The sequence below is a fragment of the Xiphias gladius genome, chromosome 20 (genome assembly GCF_016859285.1).
Source record: "Xiphias gladius isolate SHS-SW01 ecotype Sanya breed wild chromosome 20, ASM1685928v1, whole genome shotgun sequence".
Classification (NCBI taxonomy): Eukaryota; Metazoa; Chordata; class Actinopteri; order Istiophoriformes; family Xiphiidae; genus Xiphias; species Xiphias gladius.
Window position 1 is genome coordinate 25,222,687 of NC_053419.1, and position 9,933 is coordinate 25,232,619.

At 45.8% G+C, this 9,933-nt stretch overlaps 1 protein-coding gene across 1 annotated transcript; it reads left to right on the forward strand.

Moving 5' to 3' along the window:
* The first annotated feature begins 1,798 nt into the window (after nucleotides 1–1,798).
* On the forward strand, nucleotides 1,799–9,933 carry cfap53 (cilia and flagella associated protein 53). Its single transcript, XM_040158114.1, has 7 exons — nucleotides 1,799–1,947; nucleotides 2,596–2,825; nucleotides 3,334–3,507; nucleotides 4,748–5,051; nucleotides 5,726–5,993; nucleotides 8,050–8,152; nucleotides 8,252–9,933. The coding sequence occupies exons 1-7, from the start codon at nucleotides 1,879–1,881 to the stop codon at nucleotides 8,496–8,498; spliced, it is 1,395 nt and encodes a 464-aa protein (XP_040014048.1). The 5' UTR covers nucleotides 1,799–1,878; the 3' UTR covers nucleotides 8,499–9,933.

The window sequence follows — 9,933 nt, forward strand, 5'->3', positions numbered from 1 at the left end:
CCGTCATGAACCCGGGTTGGACCACAGTTATTATTAATGTATTAATGATCATTCTAATTATTAATAAAGTGGAAGTGATCCTGATGGTCTGGAAAAGCAGATTTTGAAGAATCTGACCACTGATCCAGGTGTGGTTTCAGTGAGTGAAGTCACTCCGCTGTCTGAGCAGGATTGAGGTTAAAGAGCCTCACTTCAGTCTGTCTGACTCAACTCTGACCGCACGCACCTGAGGCGGGAACCTGATCAGACTGGGCGCGCTCAGTGCTGCTCTTCCTGCTCGGCCTCACGCAGCTTCTCCAGACACGTGGGTGGGAAGAGCCACGTCACTTCCCGCGGCTGACGCGCAGCAGGAAAAACCCTCCTCTGTCGACAGGGAGGACAAGTGCTGAGAAATAACTGGTTCAGATGTTGAAACTGGTTCAATGTTGAAACTGGTTCAATGTTGAAACTGTTCAGATGTTGAAACTGGTTCAAATGTTGAAACTGGTTCAGATGTTGAAATTGGTTCAGATGTTGAAATTGGTTCAGATGTTGAAATTGGTTCAATGTTAAAACTGGTTCAGATGTTGAAACTGGTTCAATGTTGAAACTGGTTCAGATGTTGAAATTGGTTCAGATGTTGAAATTGGTTCAATGTTAAAACTGGTTCAGATGTTGAAACTGGTTCAATGTTGAAATTGGTTCAGATGTTGAAATTGGTTCAGATGTTGAAATTGGTTCAAATGTTGAAACTGTTCAGATGTTGAAACTGGTTCAGATGTTGAAACTGGTTCAATGTTAAAACTGGTTCAGATGTTGAAACTGGTTCGATGTTGAAACGGGTTCAGATGTTGAAACTGGTTCAGATGTTAAAACGGGTTCAGATGTTGAAACTGGTTCAGATGTTGAAACTGGTTCAGATGCTAACACTGGTCCATCTCTGGTATCTGAGTGTCAGTAACAGTCGGTCCAGATAGGGACAAAATTCAATATCAGACAATGAATCTCAGATACGTATTAGAACATGTCATGACTGTAAATATGAAGGCAAAGTAATAGTGAGAAGTGTGAGGAGACGCTGGACGGAACCGTTTCTGAGTCCGGTTTACGGAGAGAAAAACTCTGTCTCCTACTCTTTAACTGCGGGAAAACAAAATGAGTTGGAGTAATCAGAGACTCTGGGGCCTTCACCCGACCCTCCTCAGGACTGGGAGCCATGACACTCCCTCCAGCGTTCATTCCAGGTAGAGCTAAAATGTACATCAAAGATCGAAGCTACGAGACGACCGGAGGAGAGAGGTCAACTACAACTCCCAAGGTGCATTTCACTGCCAAACATCCAATCACAGAGCTTGGATTCCGTCGTGAAATAGCAGTTTAGACGACTTCGCTGTCAGATCCTGGATCAGTTTCTGGTTGAGTTTAACTACTGCGACGTGTTCTGTTCACTGACTACACGAGCGTTTTGTTTCCGCTTCGACTTTGATTCCCGCCTCTGACTGGCTTCGTCTCCACAGAAACCGCAGCCGAGCCTCATGGGTATTGTAGTATTTGGACCTGGCCACCATGTTAGGAGGTCGCTGAAACGAAGAGTAGAAAAAATCAAACAGGAGGTGAGGTCGGAACATTAGACTGTGCGATGCCGTCCAGCCCCCCACCCGCACCCGCACCCCCGCTGTGGTGGGGGCCAGGTTCCGCGTTTCTGGGCTCAGTTCTGGTCCGTCGAACCGGCGGCTTCCCACCAGCAGGGGCGCTGTCTCCTCACCCCGACGCCCCCGTGTTTGTGGCTACCATGGCAACAGAACACCGGTTCCGTTCGTGTGTGATGTTTTCACCGGCTCCGGTTCGTCAGGGGGATCGGACACCGAGTTCACCGTAACTGTCAGAAACCGTCTGAACATGCTGCTCAGCCAGAGGAGAACCAGGTGTCGGGAGTTCACCGGACCGACGCCCCACTCAGTGGCCGTGGTGAGACACCGAGCCTCGGTTCACTCCCAGCCGACACCGGCCATAAGACGCGGATGTTTCACTTTCCCTGTGGTAGACGGCAACGGCGCCAGAGTAAAAATACTCCGTTACAAGCTTTACCAATGTAAATTGAAGTGGGCCTACCTCAAGTAACGGACTCACTATGCAGGAAGCCTCCCGAAGGATTGTATTTATATCATGTTATGTTATTGAAACTACCGGTTCGTGTAGTGGAGCGGAAGAACGAAGCAGCAGAAAATCAAAAAATAGTTTAGTTAAGTACAAGTACAGGTGTTCGTCACCTTAACGGTTTTTACTGGCTTTATATTCAGCTGCTGGGCGGTTGCTGAATTTGAATCAAGTCCTATTTTAGCCCATAATAACACATCAACAGTTATTTATTGATTGTATTTAGTAATACTGGTTTTAATCTGCAGAGGAACCAATAACTAACGTTATCAAATAAATGCAGTGGATTATTTTGTTATATGTTTTATGTATTTTATTTTGTCTGTGTGTGTTCTACGTTTTTTCTGGCTACAAGACACGTTTGGTTAGTTGAAGTCAGCGTAAGGAGTTTTTGTGTAAATACAAGAGAACAAAGACTTGGATCTAAATGTGGATTGGTGTCATCCCTCCGTTGAACAGAGAGCAAAGCTCCCGTCGTCGAGGCCTGCAGACCACCTGATCCTGGAGAGACAGAAACGGGACGCCGCCCGAGACCGGGTCCTGGAGTTCACCAGGTGCCAGCAGACCTGCGACATCAAGACTTCATGGCTGAAGAGCTCAGACCGTCACTACCTGAGAGGAACCGTCGAGAGACAGGTCAGAGCTGCTATGGAACAATACGAGTCCGACATCGAGGACAGGAGACGCAGGTTGGTCTGCAGGGAGACTCGTTTCCCTCATCTGGCTTTGTAACGTTTCCTGTGTACGTACTGAACTTAAGTAGAGTTTAGAGGTACTTGTACTTTACTTAACTATTTCTGGATTTTCTGCTACTTTGTATTTCTATCCCACAACATTTATCTGGCAGCTATGGTTACTGGTTACTTTACATGGTAGGATTTTACATTTAAAAACACATGTTGATCTTGTAAAATACAACATGTTAAACATTTAAAACATTAAACCTTCTTGTTTTGTGACTTCTTATAAAAAATCAGTCTGGTGTGACCTCCTGTAACTGTTCAAACCATACAATATTTCACAAAAAAACCCATAGATTACTACGAATAAATACTTGTGTACTTTCACTGATACTCTAACTACACAAAGCTGAGAATACTTCAGTACTTTTACTCTCACACGAAGTAGGATTTTACTTGTAACAGAGTACTTTCAGAAAGTGATGTGAGTACTTGTTCCACCTGTTGATCTCCTCAGGCTTCGTGTGCTGTTGGAGGCAGAGGAGCAGCAGCTCCTGGAGGAGATGGAGGAGAAGAAGGAGACTACAGTGGAGAGACAAGCCAAGATGAGGGAAAAGGCCAAAATACTGAGGGAAAGAAGAGAGAGTGAAAGACGGCAGCTGGTCTCAGACAAGCTGGAGCAGCTCTTCAGGTAAACATCACCGTGGAGTTTGTCCTGCGGTGCTTTCCGTTTTTCATTTTTCAGACCCCGACTTCAACAGAAGCAGCAAATTATGCAGATGTACAGATGTTTCATCAGTGAAGCCAGAAGTATTAATCAGTCACCAGAAAATTCATCTGCAGCAGTTTTGATCATCGATTAATCGTTGGAGACATTTATCAGTTGAAAACGGCTTTTCTGTGTTTTTCCATCACAGTGAACTGACATTTGAAGACCTCAGCTTGGGTTCCTGATGGTCGTTCTTCACATTTTTAACTGTTTCCTAAAATTTAATGGAATGAACGAACAATCGTTTATTAATAATAAAAAAGTGGATAGATTAACTGATGATGAAAATAATTATTAATTGAAGGCATAATTATCAGCAAAATGTACTTAAAGTATCACATCTATCATCATCTCTGGGTCATTGATCCTGAGTCACGGAGGCTTCAGCAGCATTTTACTGCTGGAGCTGCTCCAGGTGGAGCTGCTTTTAGCTACGTCAGAGACAGGGAGAGGGTTGAATCGACAATTGTGCATCATATTTTTTTACCCTGATCATATTTTTTTATGTAAAATCTTGCTGAAACAGTATTCAGTAGACATTATAATCGATTGAGCATGGCAACCAACAGTGTCAGAAAATAGTGAAACATATGCATCACAAAGTTTTCACTCTGTTCAGTCAGTAGAACAAAAGCAAAACAGTCCAAAGTTTTTTGTCAATTGAAAAGTCACGTCAGCTCTAAAGTGATGTAAGTTTTGCTAAATGTTCTCGGGTGTCAGCCTCTAAAATGAGAGGCTTTTCTGTCTTTCTCTGTTTTATAATATTGTAAACTGACTGTTTTAATATAATTTAAGACCAAAAACAAGCAACATTGGAGCAAAAAAAACCACACGTTCAATGTAGATATGGGCATGTGGGTGCTGTTTTAAGTCAGACTCGAAAAAACACGAACCTGTCTTTTAATCCAGAAAATGACTGAAAATCGAGGATGGAAAGAAAGTCCTGGATGTGTTAAAGTAAGCAGTAACTCCAGCTGTCGGATAAAGAGCAGTAAGAGGCTCAGTATTCCCCTCTGGATGGGGTAGAGTGGAAGTATAAAGCAGCAGTAAATGGAAATACTCAAGGAGAGTACAAGTAGCTCAGACTTGTAGTTAGTCCGGTACCTGAGTTACGGGTGAGCGAGTTCCTTCTAGCACAGTTGAAGTGATGCTGTGTTTCCAGGGAGCAGTGTGAGGAGCTGCGGACCATCCAGAACGGACGCAGGGAGCAGCAGGTGTGTTTGGAGCGAGCCGCTCAGGTGAGGAGCCGGCAGGAGCAGCTGCAGCAGCAGCAGGAGGAGGACACGCTGTTCGACCAACTGTGGGAGGCCGACCGTCGAGCCAAAGAGGAGAGGGAGAGGCGGCGAGTGCAAAAGCGGCAGCAGAGAAACATGGAGCAGCTGAACGTCCTGAAGACTCAGACGGAGGCGGCCGAGCAGCAGAGACAGAAGGACAAGGAGCTGAGAGAGGAGGAGGCTCGTCTCATGGTCTGCGTCGCTCTGTATATATCAGGACATTTAGAACCACTGGATTTAAAGCTCTGGAAACCTTCCCTCTGAATGTATGAGGTTCCATTTTCCACCGACATTTCAAACGGTGGATTTCAAGTTATTTTTTCTCGTTTCAAAACTCAGACAGAAAATCAAAGTGTCCATTGTTCAGACCAGTTGCTAAAGTTACATCACACACCTTTTCAATCAGGTAATGTCATAGAATTTAAGATTTCTTTTGACAGACACCTGAGTACTGCAGATAGACCACAACAACATTCAGCAGCTCGTTTTCAAATCTAAAAATTCCAGTCACGTTGCTCGGATTCCATCGGGTAAATTCAGGCACCCAAATCTTAACTTCAGCGCCAGACCTCTGTCCAATCAGGCTGGATCTGTCGGTCATGTGATCCAAGAAAGAAAATTTCAGATGAGATGAAAGCTCGCAGATGAAATGTGTCAATGTGAAAAAATTAAAATCAAGTTTTTGAAATTTCAAAAACTAGAAATCAAATCTCATAAATCCGGACAGATGGGTTTCAGTTAAAATGCTTTTTTAGAAGTTCAGAGCAGCTGAAATGAGATCCTGACATTACGTATTCAGTTGCTGATAAGGTTAAAGTCCTCACACCTTTCTCTGCTTCCATTCAAACTGACATCCCTCCCTCCAGCTGCAGCAGCGGGAGATGCAGCTCCTGCAGGAGCAGCGGGAGCAGCAGCAGAAGCTTCGGGCTCAGCAGACCAGACGCCAGCAGCTGGATCAGGGCTTCCGGCTGAAAATGAAGCGTCTGGCCCGAGAGCAGCAGGACGAGCTGCAGCTGGACATGAGCGTCCTGCAGCAGCTGCTCAAACAGGAGACGGACGAGAAACAGGAAGCTGCTCAGAGGAAGGTAAACGCACCTGAGCGTCACGGCTTAAAAGGAGACACCAGCTTTACCTGTAAGAACTGAACTTTAACTGCTCAGTGTTTTGCGTTTGAAACATTATTTTCTCTTCCCAGTAACTTTAGCTACAGCTGACAGGTAACTTTGGTAGGTAGTTGTGTTATTTATTGTGTCCCGCTCCAAAAATACAGCTGCCGTGGAAGAACAGAAGAAGAACTTCTTCCATCAAACATCACATTTCAGACCATTTCAGAGAAACGGCTCCTGTCGCCTTCATCAACACTGCAGCAAAACATCCTGTTAATAATAATGATAATCACGTACCGGAGAAAAACTTCCGTCCCAACCATTAAAATGTGGCTGGCTGATTTCAGTAATAACTCACTGTACATTTAGAGAAGAAGAAATATGTTTTACAGAAACTCGTTGGTAGAATTTTCTGACCCCTTTATAAACAAAACACTACAAATATGAGATAAACAGCAACATTAGGGGGGTTGGGGGGGTGACATCATAGTCCACCACCCCTTTTTTTTCTTCTTCTCATTATTTCATTATCTATTTATTTTTCTTGTACGTGAACAAGCTGCTCAGAAAAGTCCCGAGCGACAATCATCATATGAAAATCAATAAAACGCGAAGCGGAATCACACTTCCTGTTTGTAATGTACCTGAATGTAACTGAGCCCACAGCAGCCGGTCAACGTTTACTCAGTAAAAGGATGAAGTGGCAAAGGAGCATGTCAGAGCAGGACCGGGGTAGAGGTACCTATGAACGCTGGCCAGTAGATGGCGTCGGAGGGCCAGTTTATTAGGAACAGCACAGGTCCAGAGTTCAGTTCTTGGGAGGTGTGTGGGGGTGTTTCCGTTCTTCTCTGTGGCGGAGAATGGGGCGGAGAGGTGTCTGTTGGGTGTTATTTGCCCAGACAACGAGCGTGGGTGGTGGGAAATAATAGAAACACCTGAGTCAAAAAAAAAGAAAACCTTGAAAGCAGAAAAAAAGAAAAGCTGCTGGGACGGGACCGCTAGGTTTGAAGGTTCACAAGTGAACAGGTGGAAAAAACCTGCTGTGTGTGATCATGGCGGGAGGCTGTGGCGCCTGGGAGAGAGAGCAGTGCTGGACGAGGGAGAATGGACTGGCCTGCTGAGGGGAGGCAGAGGACAGAGGAGGAGGAGAGTCAAACTGAGGAGCAAAAGATGGAGGAGGGAAACAGGGAAAGAGAGAGAGGACGGAGGCGCTGAGAGGAGGTTGGGAGCGGAGAGGATGAATGTACTGTGGTGCCGGGTGCGCCTGCAGAGGAGTGGAGAGAGAGCAGGAGCCAGACTGTCAGAGAACCAGACTGTTAGAGAACAAAGAGTGTCAGAGAACAAAGAGTGTCAGAGAACCAGACTGTTAGAGAACAAAGACTGTTAGAGAACAAGACTGTCCGAGAACCAGACTGTCAGAGAACCAGACTGTCAGAGAGCCAGACCGTAAGAGAGCCAGACCGTCAGAGAGAACCAGACTGTCAGAGAACCAGACTGTCAGAGAACCAGACTGTCAGAGAACAAAGACTGTCAGAGAACCAGACTGTCAGAGAACAAAGACTGTCAGAGAACCAGGACTGTCAGAGAACCAGGACTGTCAGAGAACCAGACTGTCAGAGAACAAAGAGTGTCAGAGAACCAGACTGTTAGAGAACCAGACTGTCAGAGAACCAGACTGTTAGAGAACCAGACTGTCAGAGAACAAAGAGTGTCAGAGAACAACCAGACTGTCAGAGAACCAGACTGTCAGAGAACCAAGTCTCTGAGTTACTGAGAGTTAGTGGGAAATATTCGACGAACCTCGTCCTGATGATTAGAATAATGTTTGGTCATTTACAGGATATTTAAGAGCAAAGAGAAGCAGCGGATCCTCAGATTTTAAGGTTGGAACCAGAGAAAGTTTGACAGGATTCAATGATTGTTAGAAAAGTTGACCATTAACGTCCCGTCGATTGTTGACACTATTGAGAGGAGAGAACCTTTAAAAAGGTTCGTCTGTGTGTGTGTGTGTGTGTGTGTGTGTGTGTGTGTGTGTGTGTGTGTGTGTGTGTGTGTGTGTGTGTGTGTGTGTGTGTGTGTCGTAGTGGACCTGAACATGCAGAAACAAACGGAGTTGGCCAGAGAGAGAGAGGAGCTGAGAAGACTCATTGAGGAGACGAGACTGAAGGACGAGGAGGAGAAAAGACGGTAAGTCTCCAAACATCCAGGTCCCGGGTCCTGTTCGTGTTCATCCTGTTGCTGTGACGTCAGACAGACTGAACCCCGTCTCTGTGTGCTGGTCCTCAGTCAGAGGCAGGCCTGCCAGGCCTACCAGGCAGACCTGAGGGCTCAGGTGAAGCATCAGCAGCAGCTTCGGTGTGAGGAGAGAGCCCAGGCTCAGAGGGAGGATCAGCAGGGTCTGATCCTGCAGCAGCTCTACGACCAGAAGAAAGACCAGATCCTGTCCAGACCCACGTCCCACACCGCCGCCCGCCATCCTTTCAGGAGAGCAGAGGGGTCCGGGTCTGCCTCACACAGACCACCCGCACATTAACATCCAGGCGCTTCAGAACACGCGACATTCCTCCGCTGGTCTTTTAAATAAGAGAATGTGGATGTGAACAGGAATAAAAGTCTGTTTTCACTGTGACCTTTGACCTCAGTCCTCTCCTCACTCACTGTAGTCAAAACCCTAAGTTGAGCCTAACTCTCAGTGTAAGTGTTCATCAGCGCTTCTTTACGGTCCATGTCCATGTGGGATTACATGACGCACAATAACACAACACGTAACAACAGCAGCATCCGGCGGTCGACTCGCGTTCCAACGAGAAAACCGCAGATCATAGTGGTTCCTCGTTTTAACGGCGTTTAGATTAGGGCCAGAAAAAGAAAGCTGTTATTATCATCATTAATATAACAATAGTCACGTGTAGATGCATGGATGGAAGAAATGGGCAAATCTAGTGACGTGTTTCTGAAATAAGCCGTTATCCATCTGACTAAAGCAGAATCCCCCCCATACATTACATCATACAGCCCCTCCCCCGGCGTCCTGCAGCTTGTTGGGTCATGCAGCGTTTACTGAAGGTGAGGGAGGAGATCCACGTTGCGTCGAGTTCCACTGTGAAAGAAAACAATAAACCCTGGGATCCCAGCAGGTCTCCTGCTCTGGTCTAAGTGGAGCTTCACCGATCCAGTTTCAGTCTGTGACTCGCTGCCTGCCGCCGCCCAGCAGGTAACACCAGGCGATGGCGATTCAGACTCTTCACACCAACCTAACGCCAAAGTAACTAAGCACGGTTACTCGAGTACCGTACCTGCCGGAAGTACCAGCGTGAGGTGCTGTCTGCTGCACTGATTCGTGTACCAGCTGCAGTCACTGCCTCCACGCAGGTCATGTGACGAGCGCAGTTAAAACCAGCTCCACCTCCACTGGAAGCAACATTAAGACGCTGCCAACGTGTTAGTGATCAAATAATTAGACTCAATGTCGTCTCCACGTCCGGTCACACCCGCAGAGATTCTGACAGAAAATGGAGAAAAGCACTGGAACCAGAGAAAGATCTTTTCATTTACTGCCAATCGATTCAACGATACATCCTTTCAGCTCTAATAATAATGTCCCATAAATATAGTAATATAGTTAATATATACTATAGTAATATAGTTAATATAGTAATATATCACTCACAGCGGCTTTTCTTTGACTTTTGATCCTTAAAGTGTCACTTTGCTGATAATATCTCTGTACTTTGTACTTTGGTGGTGAGTTGTTGCTTCTTTTGCTTCTGCTTGATCTGAATTCTTCCAGAACTGCGGTCGTCATTTTGACGACACTTCCTTGTTTCCTGGAAAGACCCTCATTCATCGGGCTCTAATTATACAGCAGAGCTAGTTGTGATGTGGACCTTGGTCAATCAAACTGAATAAAGCTTCCAACTTAACATGTCCTCGTGAGCTTCGAAGACATTTATAAACAGTTTTCAACC

Bases quoted from the DNA above. Each gene is read 5' to 3' on its own strand.
- cfap53 (XM_040158114.1), top strand. From the start codon at position 1,879: ATGCTGCTCAGCCAGAGGAGAACCAGGTGTCGGGAGTTCACCGGACCG. The intron at 1,948-2,595 runs GTGAGACACCGA...TCCGTTGAACAG, and splicing joins CGCCCCACTCAGTGGCCGTG to AGAGCAAAGCTCCCGTCGTC. The intron at 5,052-5,725 runs GTCTGCGTCGCT...CCCTCCCTCCAG, and splicing joins AGGAGGAGGCTCGTCTCATG to CTGCAGCAGCGGGAGATGCA.